General features: G+C 32.9%; 4 protein-coding genes and 1 long non-coding RNA gene across 6 annotated transcripts; 4 read left to right on the top strand and 1 right to left on the bottom strand.

Annotated features, from left to right (window-relative positions):
* The first annotated feature begins 1,085 nt into the window (after nucleotides 1-1,085).
* LOC110693121 lies at nucleotides 1,086-2,305 on the top strand. The gene is made up of 2 exons (XR_002505557.1): nucleotides 1,086-1,164; nucleotides 1,584-2,305. It is a non-coding gene; the product is annotated as an uncharacterized LOC110693121 (long non-coding RNA).
* A 653-nt stretch (nucleotides 2,306-2,958) lies between these two features.
* Nucleotides 2,959-5,557, top strand: LOC110692941 (40S ribosomal protein S5-like). The gene is made up of 4 exons (XM_021870026.1): nucleotides 2,959-3,150; nucleotides 4,043-4,314; nucleotides 4,534-4,737; nucleotides 5,299-5,557. The coding sequence occupies exons 1-4, from the start codon at nucleotides 3,049-3,051 to the stop codon at nucleotides 5,351-5,353; spliced, it is 633 nt and encodes a 210-aa protein (XP_021725718.1). The 5' UTR covers nucleotides 2,959-3,048; the 3' UTR covers nucleotides 5,354-5,557.
* A 331-nt stretch (nucleotides 5,558-5,888) lies between these two features.
* On the bottom strand, nucleotides 5,889-9,001 carry LOC110692938 (probable L-type lectin-domain containing receptor kinase S.7). Of its 2 annotated transcripts, XM_021870025.1 has the most exons (3): nucleotides 8,384-9,001; nucleotides 6,029-7,688; nucleotides 5,889-5,993 (listed from the first exon to the last, which is right to left on the bottom strand). In XM_021870025.1, the coding sequence occupies exons 1-2, from the start codon at nucleotides 8,886-8,888 to the stop codon at nucleotides 6,031-6,033; spliced, it is 2,163 nt and encodes a 720-aa protein (XP_021725717.1). In that variant the 5' UTR covers nucleotides 8,889-9,001; the 3' UTR covers nucleotides 5,889-5,993; nucleotides 6,029-6,030. The 2 variants fall into 2 exon arrangements, with proteins under 2 accessions (XP_021725717.1, XP_021725716.1); XM_021870024.1 differs by having other exon boundaries at nucleotides 5,889-7,688; nucleotides 8,384-9,000.
* A 2,784-nt stretch (nucleotides 9,002-11,785) lies between these two features.
* Nucleotides 11,786-15,663, top strand: LOC110693089 (probable LRR receptor-like serine/threonine-protein kinase At4g36180). The gene is made up of 3 exons (XM_021870216.1): nucleotides 11,786-12,401; nucleotides 12,484-12,945; nucleotides 14,261-15,663. Exons 1-3 carry the CDS (start codon nucleotides 11,786-11,788, stop codon nucleotides 15,661-15,663), a joined length of 2,481 nt encoding a protein of 826 aa, XP_021725908.1.
* Nucleotides 15,664-17,807: 2,144 nt separating this feature from the next.
* LOC110692937 (WAT1-related protein At1g09380-like) lies at nucleotides 17,808-23,493 on the top strand. Its single transcript, XM_021870023.1, has 7 exons — nucleotides 17,808-18,254; nucleotides 19,116-19,178; nucleotides 20,911-21,027; nucleotides 21,651-21,873; nucleotides 22,065-22,223; nucleotides 22,529-22,680; nucleotides 23,041-23,493. Exons 1-7 carry the CDS (start codon nucleotides 18,058-18,060, stop codon nucleotides 23,258-23,260), a joined length of 1,131 nt encoding a protein of 376 aa, XP_021725715.1. The 5' UTR covers nucleotides 17,808-18,057; the 3' UTR covers nucleotides 23,261-23,493.
* Nucleotides 23,494-24,056: the final 563 nt, after the last annotated feature.

Raw genomic sequence — 24,056 nt, 5'->3', positions numbered from 1 at the left:
TGTATATTCTATAACCAAATTAAATAATTATACTTTGTATATTTTTTGGATAATTAGTCAAGCCATTCTACCAACTTACCAAGTTACATTACATTTGTAGAAGATATTGTTTCTGTGTACGAGTATAAAATGTGTTTTTAGTTCTTTACCTATGTGCCGTACGTGGTTACGTATATGTATCATATTATGATATTCTGATATTCTCCCCCTAATATTAATTGTCGTATATATAGGTCAAATTAGATTAAAATGACTATGAACAGAGCAATTGGATCTAGACAACGACATGCAACAACTTTGTTAATAATTAATATACCAAGTAATTTGATTGATAATAACCGACTAATATTATATATGTATATATATATATATATATATATATATATATATATATATAATATATATACTAAAGCGTGTCAAAAAATGTTTGTGTGCCATGTGTGGTACTACTCCATGCAAATGCTCAATGTCCACGTAGCTTTAATTTTCAAAAGTATAGTAATTACTACTAGTCTACAACGGAGTACAAGCTTTTGAACACATGATTTATAGAATAAAAAATAAAAACATAGTCATTAATCCAACTCATCGATGTCAAATGGTTTAAAATAAAAAAAAATAAAAAAAAATCTTATATGATTAGATGTTCTTACAATATTTGTTATGGAGTACTTCATAGTTAATTATGCCTACACCACATCTACAATAATAACAAGAAAATATTTTATATTTTTAAACCTTTTTTAAAAAAAAAAAAAAAAACTTTCTTACGATAATGGTATATTTATACTCCGTAAAAGTTTTCGAATGTCGTCAGACAATTACTGATCACATTATAACTTTGAAATTTTCTCATATACAAAAATCATAAAAAATAACAACTTGAGATACTACCTGAGTTACACACTACTTTAGCTCCTAAAATGTCAAATGCAATCGTTTTCTTGATCAAATAATAATCAGTAATCAGTCCATTATTTGTGACCCTTCAATAATACTAGTATAATAATTCAAGTACTTTTTTATTTTTTTGTTCTTTCCATAGAAATTGAACAAGTCTCATTGCTATACCCATTATTATTTATAATCAAAACGAATCTGTTTGTTTCACAATGAGAAGATTTGTTATACTTGTGCTTTTCTCTTCCGTATTACCCAAACCACGTATGTTTCTATCTTATGCTCTCTATATGATTTTTAGACTAAATAGTAAATATTCATACAATTGATGGTTTCAAATACTATAGTGTTATCATGCATTCAATTTCAAGATAATTAACCTGCACTTGCATTTGTGATAAGCTTTTTTGATGCAATTTTTTTTTTTTTTTTTTTTTTTTTTTTTTTGATTCCTTTGAATAAAAAACAATTGAAGTATTCATTTGCGTATTGAACTTGTTTATGTCACGTTAGAAGTCAAGCCTTTCTCAATTCTGTCTAATTATTACTCCGTATTAGACAATTTACATAAGAGGATGATTTAAATTAAAAAACCGAATTTATTGAACAAGTATACGTACAAGCATAATATCTTGCCATAACAATGTTCCTAATCATACAACACTTTGTTTTTTCCTTAATAGAGTAATCACGAACAAAAATGGACGATGTTGAAAGAGATGCTGAGATAAATTGTCAAGTTCTTGAATCTGTCTCACTTGCGGGCCGTCCAAGCCCAAAGATCAAACGAAGCTACACTAGTGTTTCAAATAAGCCAGCCCGTAAATTTGTCTACTATTGGCCCATTAAAAGAGACCCAATTGTTGACCCCGATTCAGAGGAAAATGCCCAAACCCGTGAATCTGTTTCAATTCCCACCACTTCTTTTAACATTCGTCCCATGTTCTGGTATCGGATCAAGACCTTTCGTGGAAAGCGCACAGAAGAAATTTATCAAGAATTGGAGGATGACAATTGAGCGTACAACTCCTAAAACTTATTGAATTTCAACCGTTTTACGGTTTAAAGCCACTACGTTATTTGTCATTGCTTTTAAAATGTTACGCATGATTTTGTGAGTGTATAGCATAATTGTTGTTGAAATTGTCTATTTGTCTTTTTAATGTGTGTTGATCGTTATTGTCTTTGAGAATAATGATTAATCTTGTAACTTTCTATGTATATATATCAATATATGTAAGGTTCAAACTGTCACACCTATCTCGTTGTTTATTAAGTGTGTAGTTTCAACTGTTTTACTGTTTAGGGTCACTACGTTATTTGTCGTTCCTAAGTTGATGTTGTATTTTTAATGTACGTAAATTGTATTTATCTTTAAGAATAATGGTTAACCCTGTATTTTTCATGTACAAGGCTCCTAAGCCTCCTATTCTACTTAAATTTTTGTTACATGTGTGATATTTTTCAGTATACACAATCTTGTGAAATTTTCTTTTATCTTATATGACAATTATTGGTGGAATTTTTTAAAGGATATACATAGTTTATTTTCAATATGAATTTATTATTAAGATTTAAAAAATTCAGGTGAATTTAAATAAAATTAAATGAGTAAAAATCAGATAAATAAAACACGCTCTTTATTCATAAATACAAAATAGTAATTCCTCCTAATAGATGGCGGATAAAGTTTCACCTAATTCAAATCCGATTGATTAACATCTAAACCTAGTAATCTACACCAGCCCACTGCCCCCATAATTAGAGGTGTCAATTCAAATGATCGGATCGGGTCTGATATGATCGAGTCGGGTCGGGTCAATTTTTAAAGTTAACTCATGCTATATTGTTATGTTCACACGAGACTAAATCTGAATCGGATATTTTTCGGGTCGGATCGGATGTGCTTAAAGCCTCTGCTCATAACACATAAACCAACCCCCCCAACCACCCAAAAAAAAAAACGGCAAATGAATAAAAACAGTGGGCCTTTGAAATCAAATTCTGAGCGGCCCATATCCATGCAACCCCAATATAAAAAGGGTCCAAGTTAGTTCCAAAGCTTGGCAAATTAGGGTTTTGCGAGCTTTAAGTTCTGCACTTCACACTTTCTCTCTCCTCCACTTCTCTCTGCTCAATCTCTCAACCATGGCGGCGGTAGAAGTTGCAGTCCCAGTCCCTGTTGAAACTTCCGATCCTTTGCAAAATGAGGTCAAGCTTTTCGGTCGATGGAGCTTCGAAGAAGTCACTGTTCGTAATCTTATCTCTCCTTTTCCTTTTTATTTATATATTTGAATTTAATCCTCTTTATTTTATCTCTTAACTTAGGGTTTATGTTTTCGATCTTTATTGTTTCAAAACGTGTGATTTTATTTATTTCTACTGATTTGTATGTTCATGTGAGATGATTTTACTTTTGTTTACGCTAATTAAGCGGAAAAGGCTTTAACTTGGACTTAATTTGATGATGGATGATGTAGGTTGCTGCTAATTTGTTAGTTTTGTTGGATCTTGAGATTGTTAATTATTAAGCATGCTTATTATTGATTATTTTCATTGAAATGGTTTTGAAGTTGTTGTTTATCCATATACTTTAGTGATTTGAGATAGTTTATTTAAAATTGCTAGGATTATTTAATTTTGGAATTGAGGAATTTAGGCGTACCAATTGTTTTATTTTTTCAGCGGTTGGTGTAGTGAAATAATCATGTACAATGTATATGTATGTATTTGTGAATTTCATTTCCTCGTTTGTCATTTTAATGGGAATGTGAATAGGAATGAAAGTACTCGGGTTGTCCTGATTTAGTTGTTACGTTACGAGTTTTAATCACGGTAGCTATTGTTTCTGGAATTCACTGTGACCTTGCTGTATTGTGTTTAAAGTATTCTGTTGATTTTAATTGGTGTGTAGACTGTAGAGGGTTAGAATTTCATAAGCAATATTGTGAATTTGTGATTTAGTTGTAAGTTGCCGACATTATGGATGATTTGGTTCTTTCGTGGCTACATTAGATGAATAACATATTTGTCTCTTAAGGAGCGTGTTTATTGACAATAGATGGATTTTACAAGTATTATTTTTGGATGCGTGTTTTAGTGCTTATATTTGTGCTAAGAATGCCCTTGGTTTGACATGTAGGTGCATGACATTGCTTTGGCTGATTACATTGGAGTGACTGCTGTGAAGCATGCCACATACGTGCCTCACACTTCTGGAAGATATCAGATGAAGCGTTTCAGGAAAGCTCAGTGCCCTATTGTTGAGAGGTTGACCAACTCTCTCATGATGCACGGGCGCAACAATGGAAAGAAGCTGATGGCTGTTCGCATTATTAAGCATGCCATGGACATCATCCATCTCCTGACTGACTCAAACCCCATTCAAATTGTTGTTGATGCCATCATAAACAGGTATTGACTTCTCTATAGGTTCCTCTTTGTATTGACTTCTCTACAGGCTCTGTTTTTGTTTTAATTCATTTTTATCATATGTAGGACATTTTGAAAAGTGAATTAAAAGTCGGTATTGTTTCATTAGCTTTCAATATTTTTACAACATTATTCATTTCTTGTAAGCATTATTATACTGTTATTGACTTATTGTTACTTAAACCATGTTGTGTTATGCAGTGGACCCAGAGAAGATGCAACCAGAATTGGTTCTGCTGGTGTTGTGAGGCGTCAAGCTGTTGATATCTCTCCACTAAGGCGTGTTAATCAGGCAATCTATCTTCTTACTACTGGAGCTCGTGAGAGTGCTTTCAGGAACATCAAGACAATTGCCGAGTGCCTTGCTGATGAACTCATCAATGCCGCTAAGGGTTCATCCAACAGGTAATTTCACTCTACCCATAACCACTGTTGATGAATTGCTGTCCTGAATGTTGCTACTTGTGCTTTAGTCTGTAAGCTGTCTGTTTTGATGAATGCTCTATAGTTAGCTGTATATGCTGGGTGATGTGTGTGGGCAGCTGTCTAGCTGTACAGTTCTTGACATGCTGAATTCAATGTTGAAATGTCATGGTTTGAAAACTGTAGTATGTTGATTGTTGAGCATATATGCTCTTCTTGTGTGTATTATATGTGAACCATTAATTTCCTTTCTAAATACATAACTTGGTATAGCTTAAATCAAACTAACCTTTTCTACGAGTAATAATTTGTTCAACTATACCTTATTTTATTAAAAAGTATGAGTACCTTTTATCAAGATTCTTATATATTATCTTTTCATAGCAATAGTAATCCTAGATATATCCCGTGCATTAACACGGATGATTTCTTATGGAGTATCATGTTTAGAAAGATACCTAGAGGCCAGAGCAGCTCAATGCTCGTCATATGCTGTCTTTTACGGATTATTTATTATTTTTTCTGTAATTTTTTTTTCTGCAGTTATGCTATCAAGAAGAAAGATGAGATTGAAAGAGTTGCCAAGGCCAACCGTTAAGTTAGGAACTATATTGAGCGAACTGGGATTTTTGTTGCTTCTTTCTTTGGTTTTGTACTCTATGGATTTTGTATGAGAATCAAAGATGTACTAGAGTTTTTTTGTCAGCAACCTCGCTTTTACAGTTAGATTGATTTACATTTCTTTGAGAACGAGTATGTAGACTTAAAATTAATGTTACCTATGCTCTTGTTTTCTCTTGAATCTTGATGCTAGTGTTCGATACTTGCTCCCTCCATCCCCAATTTTTTATTCCAGCCATTTGGACAAGCTTAAAGAGGGGATAGAAATAGACGGATTAAATGGAAATGGAATGTTCACTTGTTGCTGCAACAAGGTTTTTGTAGGGCAAATTCTTTTCTTGAAATCTGAGTATCGATCCGTTCAATTCAACGTAGTTTTCTCATTTGAATAAGAGCATTGTCCAACTGGTTGAAAAGAACTACACTATCTGAATTATAACTCTTTTTTTTTCTTTTCTGTTTTTGGCATGCCAACATAGCTCACTATTTTGTATTTACAATCAAAATATTAATTTAATGTAAATGCAAATAAATGCTGCAGTATAATCAAATTATCATTCTCTTTTTCAACAACTCATCTCGATCACACAAATATTTCTGATTATGTTACTCTCGATTTTTAGCTGATATTTCTGATTATGTTACTCTCAATTTTTAACTGAAGGGAGCACAAGCGTAGCCTCCACAAAGGTGAGGGCCGCTGTTGTATGGAAACAACACAATCGGTCGATTTGGTGGCAGCTTGGGCAAGAGGCAGTCTGTGGTCAAGAACATAACTATTTCCTCCATTGTAGGCCTTCCATTGTTCTCAGGCAAGGTACAAAGCAATGCTATGTCCACAACTCGAACTGCTTGATCGGTATTTACCACGGCTCCCATCCTTCGATCAGCCATCTTAATTTTCTCATTCCTCTCATGCATTATCCATGCATAGTCCACCAAGTCCATTTCATCCATCTCTATTTCACTTTGACTAGAACCTGACACTCTAGTTTCTGGCTCGGCTGCCCATCTCTTCCTCCCGGCCACTACTTCAAGCACGAAAATGCCAAAGTTGAACACATCAACACTTCTACTGGATACCGGATCAATCCCAAATGGATCACTCAGTCCAAAATCCCCGATTGAGGCCTTAAAGCTCACGTCAAGGAAAACACTGCTTACTTGAACGTTGTTATGAGCAAGTTGACGCGAATGCAGATGGCTTAACCCATTAGCAGCATTTTTCACAACCTTAAAACGCCGACTCCAAGGTAAAACCCCAACACCAAACAACCACTTATCAACACACCCATTAAACATATACTCATAAACCACCATATATTCCCTTGTATCATAACACCAGCCTCGGATAGGCAGCAGCCCTGGGTGCTTGATCCGGCTCAAAGCCCCAACCCGCTTTAGGAACTTCCTTCTGTCCATGGTTAAAGAGCTCAAGAATTGAATTGAGAAACGCTTGACAGCAACATGACACCCATTTGGCAAAGTACCCCTATACAATACACCACTTGAATCACTCCCTAAAACCTCCCAATCAGTAAACCCCCTAGTAGCTAGTGACAGCTCTGCCCCTGTAAACCTCCTCGGCTTGTTTGGAGGCGTTGGCCGGGGCTTCATTTCCGATAAGACCAAAAATGCCGAACCACTAGTACTACCAGATTTCGGTCTCCTGCCGTTGCAATACAGGTTGATGAGAATCACAAAACAGAGCACCACAACACAAACAAAGATCAAAAAAGTTGTAGATGGCCTTTTTTCTTTGATGGGTACTGCACGAACTTCACCAACTTGATTCTTACCCACCAAAATCTTACTCTCACACGTCTCGCTTGTTGGATACCGGAGTAATGCAGGGGTTTTGTGGGTAAAGTTCCAGGACATAATGTTGTGTATTTGTGTTCTGTTTCCTGTTGAAGCAGAGAACCCTACAAACATATACTCATTCAGAAATGGAGTGAGGTCAATGTCATCCGAAAACACTGATCTTAAGGGCATCCTTGGGTGTGATCCGACTCGAATATCCATCCTCTTTGAATAGCCATTGTAGGTTATTTGAGCCAAATGGGTTGAGCCATCTTCAAAGGATAGGCCGTAATCTGATGCATTAATAGTTGATTTTGAAACAATGCTGCCTAAGTTGATGCCAATGTGGTTATCATTCGGGTCACCAAACTCCGGGTTTTGGCGGGTGTCAAACTCCACTGCCACAAACTTGTAGTCGTCGTTGCAGGCATCATTTAGCATTCCTAGCCAAGGACCGGGTCGGCCTACTGTAAACTCGTCCGGGGCAATCAGAAAGGTCAGTCCACTTCCTGCATATAATTTTTATTGAACTGTTATTTGTCACTATAACATTATACTGCATTTTATCTATCATCTATAATCTTAACTTTTTGAGAGCACAAGTCATATTATTGATTAGTAAAATTGAGAAAATTAGGCATATATTAAGTACTGATTTTGAACCTTAGGATTAGCTGAAATTGCTCTGGTCTAAAAACTAATTTGTGAAAGGATAATTGTTGTACCAAAATGTGCTTAGAAACTATGGAAATAAGAGCTTCATTTGGGTAAAATGTTTATGCTACATACTAGTTATACTACTAGCTAGCTTAAAAGATTATTGCATAAAATGAGACTTCAGTAATCAGGATAAGTATGCAGCTTGTATGATTGTCCAATAATTCACTCATTTTCTAAGCTATCTCAAATCTTAATATAATACCAAAGACATCAACAAAAAAAGTTACTAATCCTCAAAAATTTCCTGATTAAAAGCCAAACATTAGTCTTAGATTTTCCAAAAGCAGCCTAAAATCTACAAATATTCAACCTTTAAACAATCAGGAATCACGATATCTCATATGGGTAATGGTTTATTTTGGTATATTTTCGTGCATTATAGGCTTCAAATCATTTAGAGTTAAAGGAGCTTCCATAGTTTGATATGAACTTTGCCCCACAATTCTTGTAAACTAAGACAAAACCGAAAATTAGCTCTTCTTACCTCCATGAGATAATTGAGATTCTCCTGAAGCATGAGTATCATTGAATGAGCTCGAAGTATGATTGTTGAATTGAAAGGTGAATGTAGTGTCAAACGAAGCTGGTGTTTGGGTACTAGGATCAAACACCCGAATGGGTGAAGAGTAAATTGCGCGACCAGCTTGATGCCTAAGGTCATCTGTTTCTGAGATATCCGGAATTTGAATGCTTCTCTTGTCACTCGAGAACTTAGCACTTCCTAGGAGTTTCACATCATGTTCAATCCTCGGGTTAATAGACGTACTAAACTCCGGAAATGATAGAGATTTAGTCATGGTAATTTTATGTTGCAACTTAGTACCATCTTCGCTACCCAAAACCACACGTAAAACTAATATAAGAGCTAACCAACCGAGAACTTTCCTCGAGGAAGTTGTACATGCCATAGGAAAGGGTTGCGAAAAAAATGTTCGCGGTGGTAGTGGTGGTGGTAATGGTAGAGGATTGATATGAAAATAATGAAGCATATAGTTTGTAAAAGTTGGTCACGTAAGAGTAACACTAGTTGTGTACGAGTAATGTAAATGGACGTGGCACAATAAAGAGCATTGGTGCAATAAAAAGAAGATAGATGAATTTGTCAATTAGTGTGTAAAATATGAAAAAGATAGATTAAGTTGAGGAGGACGACGATAAGAACAAAGGCCACTATCAAATTTTGGCATTTTGTTGTATTAATGCATGTAATATCAATAATGGAATTAATTGTGGGGCTGAATAAGTTGGATAATATCACATGATATCTTAATTCATTCGAACAATTGTGCTATTTTTTCTGCCTAACATAGTAGGTGTGTATTGTCAGCTCAAGTGATACTGATACCCTGACTTGATTGCAACTAGGCGCATAACAGTTATTTATTTAGAATGCATATAATAGGGTTAAACGATAAATTTACATTTTTTTTTATCGTTTTAGTAGTACTTTTAATGTACCATTATAAATATAGTGGTATTTTCAATATACCATTATATATGTAATTTATACTACTAGAGTATATGTTATTTTAGTAGTAATATTTATAGCCATTTTAAGTAATAGTGTTACAATATTTAACCACTAGGAAGAAAAAAAATTAATCACTCTTTTGTCTTATAGCTGCTACACCAATACTTAACCACCTGACTTGTTTAAATGTATATTTAAATCAGATTCTAAATTTGGGTGGGTTTACAATGATTAAGTTCAATGATTTAAAGAAATTTAGCAAGGTAATTTTGCTCAATAATATAAATTTAATTTTATTTTTCTATATTTCTGTTTTTATTTTAATTGACCAATTGGTCTTGTATGGACCCGGTCTACAATAAATTATTGTAGACCCAAAATTTGACACTTTCAAATCATATAATCACATTGTGGATGGTATAATCACTTTTTTAGATGATATAATTATCTTTTTGTGAGTCATATTTTGATCTCATATTAAACCATTTAATGAGATTATATAATTATCTTTAAGATGATAAAATTTAAAAATCATCTTTGAATGATGTAATTTACTATTTGATACTTTTTATAATGATAAATTCACTTTTTGAGTGATACATATAAATAACAGTTTCAAGATGATATAATCATTTTTGTAATAATATAATCACATTTCGTATGATATAATAACATTTGTATGGTATGCTGGAAGGTTGGGTCTACAATAAGTTATTGTAGATCGGGTCTATTCTAGTAAAAGACTAATTAAATTTATTACAGAGTGAAAGATTTAAAATGGTTGGTTCGATTTCGGGTTGGATTGTTTTGAATTTATGTCATTTTCGGTATGGTTAAGGATTGAAAATATCTAACCTAAAACGGCTAGAACCATAAGTCCAGAAGGCTTTTCTAAAAGCCCAAATAAAAATCAGAAGTACAAAAGTGTTACTAAATGCAGTAGTCCCTAGTAGTATTATGGCTTGTTTGGTAAAATTTTAAGACTGGATTATTCTCCAACCAAACCTGTCCATAATTATGTGGATTTAAGCGGGGGAAGATAGTACATGACAATGTACAATCAATTTACTTCTTCATACTCATAATAAATTGAGACGAATTAAAAAAATATTACATAATTATGTGTTTTTTATTAATTAAGAATATATATCACAAAATTTAGTCAAAATAAAGTGTGTGAATAGTGTAATATGTAAATCAGGGCCTCTAAAAATAAATGGAGGAAGTATGCGATGAAGTTCGGAGCGGGGTTGGGGATAAAGTCTAAAAGTGGAGAAAGTTTTGTAAGTTAGTAAAGTTAGAATAATATTTCGTATAAAAGCTAGAAAAAGTTAGTGGAAAATTGATATGGTAGAGTATGATTGTATGAAAAAAGAGGTTGAGTCTGGGAATAAACACACCCTAATAATAATAGTTGTGGAAATTTTAATCAGACACCCCGTAGTAAACGTAAACGCGTTGTCGCTCAGTTAGCCTATATGTCCCGCTTGTTAATACATAGTAGTACTTAACATTAGAGTAGTAGCAATGGAGACTAAGACCAACGACTTCTACTACGTCTTCCTTTTTTATTGACTTGTCAAGCACGTTATGTACGGATGTACTTCAATATGCTGACAACTAGAGTAAATTAGAATTGTAATTTGAGCTCAATTGAATACAAAAGCTTCCTTTCTTTTGCATGCATGCCATTAAATTAAACATGTACGTACATTATTTAGTCCTCTTAAAAAATGAATACAACATGATTGAAAGATTGCACAAATTTGGTTCATTAACCTTCCTAACAAAATAGATAAGTTATGCAAACCAGTTAAACATTAACACAGCTTACTTAAAGATTAGAACATTAAACATAGATTATATATATGTATAGATGATACATAATTCGAAATATTCATAAATTTCTTTATTTATATCTTCATAATTTGTCTATGCTATTTCTATGATGGAAGACTTCATTGACTGACAAACTTGTCTGTATGTACCATTTACAGCAGTTTAGTAACATAATACGACTATGAACCTTCCTTGCCCCGCCCTCCACTTAAATTCTCCGAGTTAGTAGTAGTTACGTCGATTATGATTATTCTTTACTAGTAATAATAGTACATGGTGAGAGTGAGAGATAGCTCAAGTGGTTAGAGCTTCCCTCCCGGTCCCAGGAGTTTCTGGGATCGATTCTCACCCCTACCCTTGTGGCTCTCTAAACACCAAAAAAAAAAAATAGTACATGAGTTTTTTTTCTATTCCTATGAGATTTATGTCACTTGTAGCGTACTAAGCTAGCCTTTGCGTGAATTTTGGGGTAAAAATAATAGAGGTCCAACGCACTTATATATAGTACTCTCTCAAGACAGCTTTCATTCATCCAAAATCACAAACACAACTCCTTTATTTTACCTTGAGTTAACAATGGGTAAAGTTGATCCAGAAATAATTTTATTTGTTATAGTCCTTTTGCCTTTGATCAATACACAAATGGGGCAAAAGGGCTTCGCCTTAGGCTGCCTTAAGCGGGAACGAGAGGCTCTCTTCAAGTTTAAGGCGAGTGTCTGGTATGACGATGCCAACGTTCTGTTTTCATGGAAGGGGGATGATTGTTGTACCTGTCACAATGTTACCCGTCACGTGTTTAGGCTTGATCTACGGGGTGAATTATCTTGGCTAAGATTCTCTCAGTTGGATCCTAATTTGCTTGAACTTAAACAACTGAGGTACTTAGATTTGAGTGGGAATGATTTCAATAATAGCTGTATCCCGGAGTTCATTGGCTCAATGAAACATTTGAGGTATCTAAACCTCTCAGGGGCAGAGTTTGGCGGGGTCGTCCCTCCACAACTTGGCAATCTTACTAGATTAAGGGCTCTAGATCTTCATTATGCTATCCAAGGTTCTAAATCGTCCAATCTCCTCTGGCTATCTTCTCTTTTGAATTTGCGGTATTTGGACATGAGTGGCATCAATATCACTACCAAACTCACTGCAAATATTTGGCCAACTTCCTTTGTTAGACTTGCATCTGTCAAGAGTTGGAATTGGTAATTATGACTAATCTCTTATTTTCTCCAATTCAACTTTTGCTTCTAGAATTCAGCATCTTGATCTTTCAGAGAACAACTTAAAAGACTCAGTCTCTCATATTTTCTCCAACTTGACCTCCCTTGAATACCTTGACCTGTCTTATAACCTATTGAATGGCTCCATCCCACTCTGGCCGCTTAAGAGCATAAGAGGTCAAGAATTTCTCATACTTTCTGGCAATTCCTTCTCAAATCCTCTTTTCTCCCATTCAACTCCACCTTCGACTATCCAACACCTTGATCTTTCAGGGAACTACTTGGAAGGGCCAATCCCTCGTTTTTTATCCAACATGACCTCCCTGAGATTCCTTGGCCTCTCAAATACCTATTTGAATGGCTCCATCCCACTTTGGCTTAGTAACATGAAAGACCTTGAATATCTTGACCTTAGTAGGAATAGTTTTAGTCATGTTGAGGGAGGGACAATTATGGGCATCTTGGGGAATTTATGCCATCTTAAATCACTCGAGTTGCAAAATTCTAGTGTAGGAGGTAATTTTTCAGGCCTTAATCATGAGAATTACTCTAATTGCGTCCAATATTGATGACTCCACCTTGTTGTTTCCCTTGTTGTTTCGTTTATATTCCTACTTAGTTTTATATTGGATGATGGAAGTCAAAATGAATAGTCAATGTTTATTTAATTTGCTAATATGTTTAGTTTATTTATCTTAGCTTATTTTATGATCCTGTCAAATTATATTCGAATATATCCTGCTAAGTATGCTAACCTATTCGTATATTCTGCTATAAGCATGTTTATGTTTTTATTATTCTTTAAGTAACTGATTTTATCTTTATATTTCTAAGATAATATTTTCTGTCAAATGTATTTATTTATCTAGCTTATTATTTATATTATTTGGTTGTTGAATTTTTCTGAATATGATAAGATTTCTGTTTAAGATAAATATTGCTGTTACTTGTGCTTGTTGACCTGGTTTTTAGGAAGCTAAGTATGCTGTAACAGATTTCTAGCTGGAAGATAAACATTGAATTTAAAAGCAGCTTTGAAATTTGAATTTGAAAGCTTCGAAATTTCTGGAGTTTGTTGAAGACCCAGAGACTGCTGGCAACGTTTTAAAGTCAACTTCAAAGCCTTATAAATAGCATGAAGATCAGCCGGTTTCATTATCAAAGTTTTTCAAGAAGTCTTGTGCTATTCTAAGAGCTTTAATTCTCTCATTGTTTACTACTTTTCATTACTTAAAAGTGAGGGAAAAATACGAGTGTTCACTTGTGCTAAACTTTGTAATACTTGAGTGATACACTTCGTAGTAAAATTATAATACTCGAAGTTGTTTGAGTGTGTTAGCTTTTATTTCTAGGATTTGAGTGTTTAAGGTGTAGTGGGAAGTACTACGGAGAGAAGATAGTGAGATCTTCTAGGTTGCTTTAGAACTCTAAGGGAAGAAATAAAAGTTGGTTAAAATCCTACGGGTTGGACAACCCTAGGCGGAGACGTAGGCCTTTGTGCTGAACTTCGTAACAATTCCTTGTGTTTATTTCTGTTTTTATTTTTGCCTTATTCTTGCTTTCGTTCTTTGTGTTAAACAGTTTTAACAAAATCCAAAACAAACGTTTATAACCTTCTACTTAATAACTGTTTTACTTTAAATAGTTTTCAAAGTCTTGATTTGTAAAACAGAGATCAGTTTATTCCGCCCTATAACTGATCTCAAGGCCTTGACATTTTCTGTTTTGCGAAAAACGCCCATACTCTATTCAACCCTCCCCCCCCCCCCCCCTTCTAGAGTATTAATATGTTTATTCCATTACCATTGTGATCCTTTGAAATATGATCTAGAGTATTTGGATTTGTCCTTTAATAATATCACAGATACCTTAACGTACTTGTTAGGAGAGTTCACAAAGTTGAATATTTTAAGACTTGGTTCAAGTAGATTTTATGGTCCAATTCCTCCATCCATTGGAAACTTGTCATCACTGATTGAGTTAGATCTAAGTAGTTGTAATTTATGGGGAACCATTCCTACCTCTTTAGGATCATTGTCATCCTTGGAAGTATTAGACCTCTCGTCGAATAAGCTTCAAGGTGTAGTGTCTGATTCACACTTAGCCAACCTCTCAAGTTTAAAGTTTTTAGACTTGAGCAATCATAATGCTTTAAAAATAAACCTCAACTGGAACAAGATGCCCACGTTTCAACTTGAGGTACTTCATATGCAGTCCTGTAAAATTGAAAACCAATTCCCTCAATGGTTAACGATGCAAAAAAAGCTCTCGGCATCGAACCTTTCAAATACGGGGCTCTTTGGAGAAATAATTAATTGGATTCCAAATGTTAATTTGCAAGAGTTAAATCTCTCCAATAATCACATTATGGGACCGATTCCATATTTTTTTCCATCTTCTCAACTAATTAACATAGACTTCTCATATAATTTACTTTCTGGGCCTCTGTTCAATAGTTCATCCTCTAAGAATGGTGTAGTGGAAGTTCCATTATGCCATTTAGAGAATTTACAACTCTTACATCTTCAAAGTAACCAACTCTCTGGTTCAATCCCTGATTGTTGGGGCAACTCAGAAGGCTTGAGTGTTGTTGACCTTTCCTCTAACAAACTCTCTGGAAGTATCCCCATGACTATTGGGCTACTTCCAAGTATGGCATATCTTAAACTGAACAACAACTCCTTAGAAGGCACTCTACCTGCAACACTGAATGAACTTTCGCAGTTGGTGATTTTGGATCTTGGTGAAGATAAACTAACTGGGGAGGTTCCAAATTGGGATGCAAAAAGTCACCCTTTTTTGCAAATTTTTATCATGCGAGCGAATCATCTTGAAGGTGTTATTCCATCAAGATTGTGTTTGCTCCCTAGCCTTCAATTCCTTGACCTTGCAATAAACAATTTGACTGGAAGCATCCCTAGTTGTTTTGGCCATTTGAAGAGTATGAAGTCATTGCATACCGATGAAATGGCGTTTATAGCTTCAACTTACGAAATGGCGCCAGAACCAGCACCAGCACCAGGAATTTCTTTGCCCGGGGGAGAATGCTGTGGTGGTCTTGAAAGGGGAAGAACTACTATACACCACAACGTTGAAGCTTGTAGTGAACTTGGATCTCTCAAGCAACGACTTAGTGGGATCAATACCCGAAGACCTCACAAATCTATTTGGACTCATTGGTTTGAACTTGTCCAACAATCATTTGACAGGAATTATTCCTCAGAATATTGGTGAGATGGGATCATTGACATCTCTTGACCTTTCTAACAATAATCACCAGTACCCAAAAATCCACTCTAATATGTAAACACATGTATAAAAATGAAAGATACATTATGGTTAGAGATAGAACTAGTAACTTCGCAAGTATAATATAGGTTACTAGATGCAAAATATCCATGTAATTGTAGTATTTACATGTATTTCTAAGCACTAATTACACTGCACTAGTTATGCATAATGATTTGAAGCCCAAAATATGGCTTTATATAGTAGATTATTTGGCTAATAAACTTTTCTGTTGGATTGAACCATTTTGTATTTTTGTCACACTTTCACATACATTGAAATGTTAATTCATTGCAAATATCTAATTAAAATAAATTCCAAGTAAATGCATACATTATTTGGGAAACTAAACAACATAATATGATCACCATTTTTTAAGATGTACTACTCTGTAACATAAGTAGCATAGAATAATTAAGTGGGAGAGGTAGGAATTGAAAATCTTAAATTACAAGGAAATCTTAGGGTATTACCTTTTTTGGCTTGAAATATACTTCATATACATATCTGGCTGTTAATCTGTTATGCGTAACACCGACTAAGAGAGTGATTGAGTGTTGTACTACCCTGTTTAGGAGACAAATTGTTACACCTTATCATTATAGGGAAACTAATGGCAATTTATGGCAGTACTCTATATAACTATGCAATTTTTTTTTGCAATGTGAAACATCAATTCAGACATATTTGCATAAAATAAAAATAAAGATAAACAAAATTCAATATGAACTTTATGTGATACGAATATACGAGCAGTGATTATTATTTATGCTTTTTTTTTTTGGTGAAAATTATGCTTGTTTTAACAACTGTACCTCTCAACAATGAACAATCTTCAAACATTTCAAGAAGTACCCTGAAATATTGAAATGTGACCAAATATTGCACACTAGAGTAAAACATACTGTAATAATTTTATTTTTTATTTTTTATTTTTTTATATAGAAAAGGTAACAAAAAGTTAGGATAGTCTTATTTGATTATTGTAATATACTCTTGGTTATTTTGAAGTTTGGAATAATTTATAATTATTTTGAAGTTTGGAATAATTTGGTTATGTTTTGAAGTTATAATTTACAAAATAAGTCTTAAAAAGTTATAATCTGTAAATTGGTACTTTTGTTGTACATTACTTTGCAAATTTCACCTTTAATTAAAGACATCCTTGAGTACCTTGACCAATAAAACTTAAAGTACTAAACAACTACTCCTATAGTCCTAATATTAAGGGTTTGTTCACATTTACATAAGTGGGCTAATTGAACTGAACTGAACTGAAATAAACTGAACTTAACTGAACTGATTAAAGGTGAAATGAATATTTTATGAATGAAGGAGTTTAGGAGATGAAATGAACTGAACTGAACTGATTGGAGCTGAGCTAAACTGAAATTAAGTTGAACTGAATAGACCCTAATAAATAATCAAGTGTGAATCTAATTTCCAATGAAACATAATTATTAAAATTCAAAGTATAATTTTACCAAAACCTTACTCACCTTTATATAGGAAATTGTGACTTTGAGAAAAACTTGCACACTTACATGATATACTGAAAAATCTAGTCAAACTACAACTAAAAATATTGCAAAATCAAGAAAAAATAGCAATATATCAATCATAATATAAAAATCCACCACGTGGTAATTTTTTTTTTTTGGGACTTTTTTTTAAAAAATAAAATAAAAATTTTGTTGGGTGAGATTTGTGGGGATGAAAAAAAGGTCCATAAAAAGCTCGTGTATGATTTGTTAAACATAGGAAAGTAATTAATAAAGATAGTGACTATGCACATTAAGCATACATTAGGCCCTTATAAATATGAACACATTCACAAACCCTAGTAAAATGGTACACACCCTAACATGTTTTTATGCATATATATACACACATAAAAACATATATACACAAAAAAAACTTTTATAATTTTGGAAATCACTAATTTAAAAACTTACTTTAAATTACCTTTTTCCTTTTCCTAACATTTAGCCAAATTCGTTTGTTTTTAATTATCCTTTAGTTAATTTGTCCTTAAATAATCTTTCTATCGGGGTTTTTTCTTGTGGTTATTTTTTCGACTCTCTCCTTTTTTTTTTTTTTTTTAAGGAACTCTCTCCTTTTGTTTTATTCCCTTAAATTATTTCGATACTAAAATTCTCTAATTCTCCACTTACCACCCGAAGAACCCCCTTTCCTTTATATAAAGAGTGAAGCTATCGCTAGTTAGAGAAGTAAATGCTTTTCTCTCTTTTTCCTCTTTCAAAAATAGAGAGAGAAAACAGAGAAAAACCAGAGTAAATATATATATATAGAAAGAAGGAATAAAAAAACAGAGTAACGATGAATTACAAGAAAATGATTTCGGGTTCGAGTTCGGGTCCAATATTTGGTATGTTGATGGTGCAATTGGTATCAACCGGGTTGCAAATTCTTTCAAAAATGATATTAACGCAAGGAATTTTCATTTTTGCTCTAATTGCGTATCGTCATCTTCTTGCTGCCATTTGTATTTTCCCATTTGCATACTATCTTGAAAGGTATTCTTTTGTAACCCCCTTAATTATATTAATTCAATCTAATTTATTTCTTGTTTATGTTGTCTTCTTTAATGCAATTATTATAAATTATTTTAGGTGCAACTTAAATAATTTTTTTTTTGTGCAACTTTAGTCCAAATTTCAAGTAATTTTAATTACGGAGTAATTTTTTATTTTATTTTTTATTTTATTTTTGACGAACGCGTTACATGTTGTAATTACATGAATATTGGTGTTAATGGATAAAATGATGTAACTTAGTATGTTTTAGGAGAATCCTCTTAGTAAGGAAGTTCAATTTTCATTTCTAAAATTGGAAATTTATGGGAAAGGTGGCATGAAGGGAGTAATTATGGGATTTTAAAGTTGCCAATGTATTGTACATTTGTACTGCATTAATTGCTACGTATGAAATTCCGATATGGAAATGAGAGCTATAGAAAGAAATACATTAATACATATGAATATATGGTCATAGTATCAATATTGCAAATGTCAAATATGTATGACATTTGTTATTGATACTCTATTTATTTTTTTTAATTATTTAGAAGTACAAATTTTGGGATTGGAAGGTGATAAGGTTACAATTGCGTCCCACCTTTGTGATTTTGCAATGTCAATTAGAATTCAAAAGAAAACATTGTTGATGTATACTAAAATCAGTTCGGACATAGTTTTTTTACCAACGTTAAAGCTTAATTTATTACGAAGTTTTTTTAAAAAAAAAATGTATGGGCTAATTCTAACACCATAAAAATAAGTTTGTATAATAATAGTCAAATTATCCACGATTAAAACATGCATTTTTTTAATGTTAAATTGTTAATAGATAATTTGAGTTTAATGTTGTGATTGCAGGGGAAGTAACATAAAGTTAACCTTGATGGCGGGAGTTTGGGTCTTTTTGAGTTCTGTATCCGGGTAATCAGCTCCTCACCAACTTTCTTTTACCATAAATTGAGAAATTGTGTAATAACACCCCATCGTTAGTTTGTTACTCCGTATAAGTACATAATTTTATACTTCAGTGAGGGATATCTCAAGTAGTTAGAGCTCCCCTTCTGATTATAAGAGATCTTGGGATCGATTCTCATCACCCGCTCTTGTTGCTAAAAAAAAATACTCCATACAAGTGAAAAAAAAAAATATAATGTTGGACTCATATGAGTCAAATCGAAAGAAAATGTATAAATGAGATAATAAAATAGAGACAGATTTATTATAATAGTTGTTACATTTATATGCGGACTTATGGAGTAAATATCACATTAAAGATTTGAGGGGGGAAAAAAATCAAATTTAAATTAAAATAAAGTAAAAAATTAACCAAAAAAAAGTGGCCATTTTCTTTGACCCACCATAAACATATTTTCAGTCACAATTGAAATATTATAGGCAACCAACCCAAGAATTTAGCGTAAGGTAACCAAGTGATTTGCGTTAATTAGGGTAGTAGGGCACTTGGCAATAGGCAAGAACAAAGGACATTCCCTTTAAAAATCATATGCGACACGTTATATTTCTCTTTCCAACTAATCAAAAACATATTTTGTTGATTTTCTTTTGATTCTCAAACACAAAAATAGGTTTATTTATTTTATTTGGACATATTCCTACATTTCTTAGCTTTATGACTTTTTTTAGTGTCATTTCAATGTTTTTTTTTTTTTTTTTTTTTCCATTCTTCATCTATGTTTAGAGTACGTGGTATGAACCTTTAATATCATAAGGTTTAACCTTTATCTCATCAATTATTGGTAGACAATGCTTAAAGTACTAAGAAGATATTATTGGTGCAACTTCTAGGTAATAACCATCAATTATTCAGGAATAAAGGGAGAATTACGGAGTAAATTATGATTTGTAATAAGTATATATTGTCTATCCTATGATGTATAATTCACCCATTCGCCATGTATGTTTGAACTATATGCAATTTCAAAGGGAGAATTACAAAGTAAATTATGTAGTCTACCATCCATATTCTATTCATCATCTTGATAGATAATAATACTATGTTATTTTTAGATTAAAGTGGAAATTGATATTTAATTTCAATTTTGCAATAAAGTATACCATATATATTATCAGTACTATTGAAGCAGTGATCATGTCTAGGTATTAATTCTTTGAGTGACTTGTGCATTTGTGCTAAATGCTAAACAATTCGGTCAAAAATGTAAGATTGTTTCTTAATATTCTCATTCTACGTACGTAGTTTAACTAAAAAACATCAAATTTGGTCAGTTTAAAGTTTTACGTCATGAAATGACTAAGAATAATATAGTACCTTCTGTTCTCATATGTGTTGTTAGTTATTACTAGCAATTTGAATGACAATTCACAATATAATGCTGTCCTGCTACATCGCATTTCTCATAATATGCTGCCTTTTTATTTTAAATTCAAGTCTCAATGCAATGTTATCTGTTATCAAGGGTACACATAAAATGTTTTGTCACTAACAATAATCAAGATGCTACAACTTTTTAGCTCGTTTTCTAAATAAGCTTAAAGATAGGCGTATATATAAAATATGAACAGACTAATTAATATGATTAGTATGATTTATTAGTCAATTTGAAATGTGTTTTGCATAATTTTATAACGAGTTAATTACTTCGCATATAATTTGTGGTATAAAATAATGCAGGATAATTTTGGGGATGGGATTGTTCTATTATGGACTTCGTGACACAACAGCTACTTACGCCACCAATTTCCTCAACTTAATCCCTGTTGTTACTTTCATCTTCTCCCTCATTACAAGGTAAATTTACATTAACTTATTTTATACATGCATGATATTTGCATGCACACATGTATTATAATAATAAATACTTTAAAGCATGCATGCTAATAGTAATATGGTACGTTACTTTTTTTGCAAATTTTAAACGTTTTCTACTTTATCTTCTCAAAAGATAAAGCTATTTCAAGGTACACACCAAATTTTGACTACACCTCTAAATTAATCAATCATTAAGTTAATTTATGTTTTAACTAATCACTTTTCAAAAGCAAATTTGTCTTGATCAAAACTAGGATCCAATCTTGCTTCCAAAAAACGAAAAAGAAAATCTAGGATCCAATCTCTAATTAAGTATATATGTCTTGTTTCAACAAAATTACACGATAATATATTTAAATAATATGGTTATGAACTTAATTATGGTGTATAAATATGCTTTAAGTGAACATTGCATGTGACTTTGAACATTTCTGATCATGTTATTACAAGTAGTTTTTAATTTCTAGTAAGTTTTTCCATGAACTATAGTATGCATTGATCCATTTCAGAAACTTAATCTGATTTTTAGTGAACATTGGCACATTGCACGTGACTTTGATCATATGATGTAGATTGCATGTGACTTTGATCGTATGATGTAGATTGGAGAAACTTAATTTGAAGACCATCAAAGGAATTGTTAGGGTTATAGGAACGATCTTCTGTTTATCAGGAGCCATCATCATTAGTCTATACAGAGGAAGCTTACTTGTTGTCGGTCATGAATCAATTAAGGATGCCAAAATAATCAAGCCAGATTTCAAAATTGGCACTATCAAACTTTGTACAAGTATTTTATGCTACGCTCTCTGGTTCATTGTGCAGGTACTTTTCCTCGTGACAGCGCTTTATAATGTTAAATTTAAAACAAATAAATAAAACAAACCATATTACAAGCCCATGTATATCAACTAGTTGGATCAAGGATTATGGCCCATCGGGCCGGCTTCATAAATAAGTTACTTGCATTAGTCCCTTTTTTTGGGGCTTTCTAATAAATTGATGTATTTTTTCAGGCAAAGTTGCTAAAGGAATTTCCACTAAAGTATTGGGCAACAATGTTAACATGTTTATCAGCATCAATTCAAGGAGCAATTGTTGGCGTTTTCTTAGACAGGAGTTCAAGTGCATGGAAGCTTGGGTGGAACCTTCAACTAGTTACAATTGTTTACTCGGTATATACCTTGAAAATTTTCTCCTTTTTATAGAACGTAGCTACTACCTCCAACCCTCCGTTACACATTATTTGCAACGATTTGACATAAAATAAAGAGGAAAAATGTATAATCATTGCAAATAATATGTAACGGAGGTAGTATTAATCTTCTGTTCTTATGAACAATCTCTCGTGTGTCCAATCTAACTATTTATTGTGTTAGATCGAGTTGAATTCTACTATCACTAACCTTTTATTACACGTGGATATATTATTTTATTATTTTACACGATGAATAGACCAAATTTTAATTGACAATTTCAGGGAGTACTGGCATCGGCAGCATCATTTTGTATGATCTCATGGACAGTTAAAAGCAAGGGTGCCACTTTTCCAGCCATGTTTAATCCGTTAGCTTTGATATTTGTAGCCATTATAGAAGTCTCAGCTCTTGGTCAAGAGCTTAGAAGTGGAAGGTAACAAATTGACCTCTTTTTCCTTTTTATGTTCTTAATTTGGATCCTAAGGAAAATATTGATGATACAATTAATTGTGACATGTATGTCTTATAGGATAGTGATATATGTACTTCCATTCATATATCGACTTCTGTTTTGTCACACTGTATATATATGTCAATATAAGAGGCGGAAATACTACCTTATGAATAAATATGATTATCACGGTCCCTTTTATAGTTTAAAATTTTACGAGTACTTATATTTGGCTTTCAATCTTTCATGGTTACTTTTTATATATAAAAAAAAAAGTTTACATTACAATGAAACACATAAAAAAATAATAATTTTCAGTAACATTTTTAACTTCCAATGCAGTTTGATAGGTATGTTGGTGATAATAGTGGGCTTGTATGCCTTCTTATGGGGTAGTGGTACAGGTAAAAAGACAAAATTAACCCTGCCAAAATCAAGCAACAATGAAGGAGAAACAGCCAAAAGCAGTGAGCTAGCAAGGTCACAAATGTCAGCAACTGTTGTTCCAACTGCATCACCTATTAGTCATGTCTCTCAAAATGATCATGAACAATCTGTTTAACTAGCTGAGCCTAGTTTTTCTTTTATTATTAGCACATCCTCTTGTAGTAAGTAGACTAGCTAGATGAAAGGAAACTATAGACAGTATTACAATAGGGTATATGAGAAAATTGAGTTAAATTAGTGCACTAAAATAATTGTTTGTCTAGGATTTGAACCTTCAATTATGTACCCATTCTTCTAATTAAGGGCTTAATTAATATATAAGTATATATCATCGGCACATTAGCCATACATTTAACTTCTTGATCAGACAACGAGTGATCAAGTGTGGGGTCTATTTGTTATAAAATGAGCTACCATTTTATATGAACCTTTCAGTAAACCACATGTTATCGTCTAAAACTCAATCTAATATGTTTTATAAATATCATTAATCCATTTCATATACAATCCATTGGCATCGTCCAACATAATTTAGTCATATGGGGTTCATTTTTTATGAAATGGGCTAAGCAATCATCTAATTCCTTCGGTAAATCGTATACATTTCGTCTAAAACTCTAAACATAATATTCCCTATATCTATCATGTGAAATAAAGTACGATTTTCCTATAAAAATCATTGGTATTGATCTCAATTATATGCCTCGTAAACCTAAAATAGGCAAATTTTAAAGAGAATATGACATGCTGACCTAATTTTGTTTTTATGGTAAGAATAATTTCAATTAAGGAAGATGGGCCTAATACGGGCAAACTGAAGGTAAAGGGTCCCATTATTATAAACCACAAGAAATTGATAGTACAGTATTATTTTTGGAAGGATGAGCATGGGGAATGTGTATAGTTTTGTT

Source organism: Chenopodium quinoa, unplaced genomic scaffold (genome assembly GCF_001683475.1).
Source record: "Chenopodium quinoa cultivar QQ74 unplaced genomic scaffold, ASM168347v1, whole genome shotgun sequence".
Lineage (NCBI taxonomy): Eukaryota > Viridiplantae > Streptophyta > Magnoliopsida > Caryophyllales > Amaranthaceae > Chenopodium > Chenopodium quinoa.
This window is presented reverse-complemented; position numbering and strand designations above follow the sequence as displayed.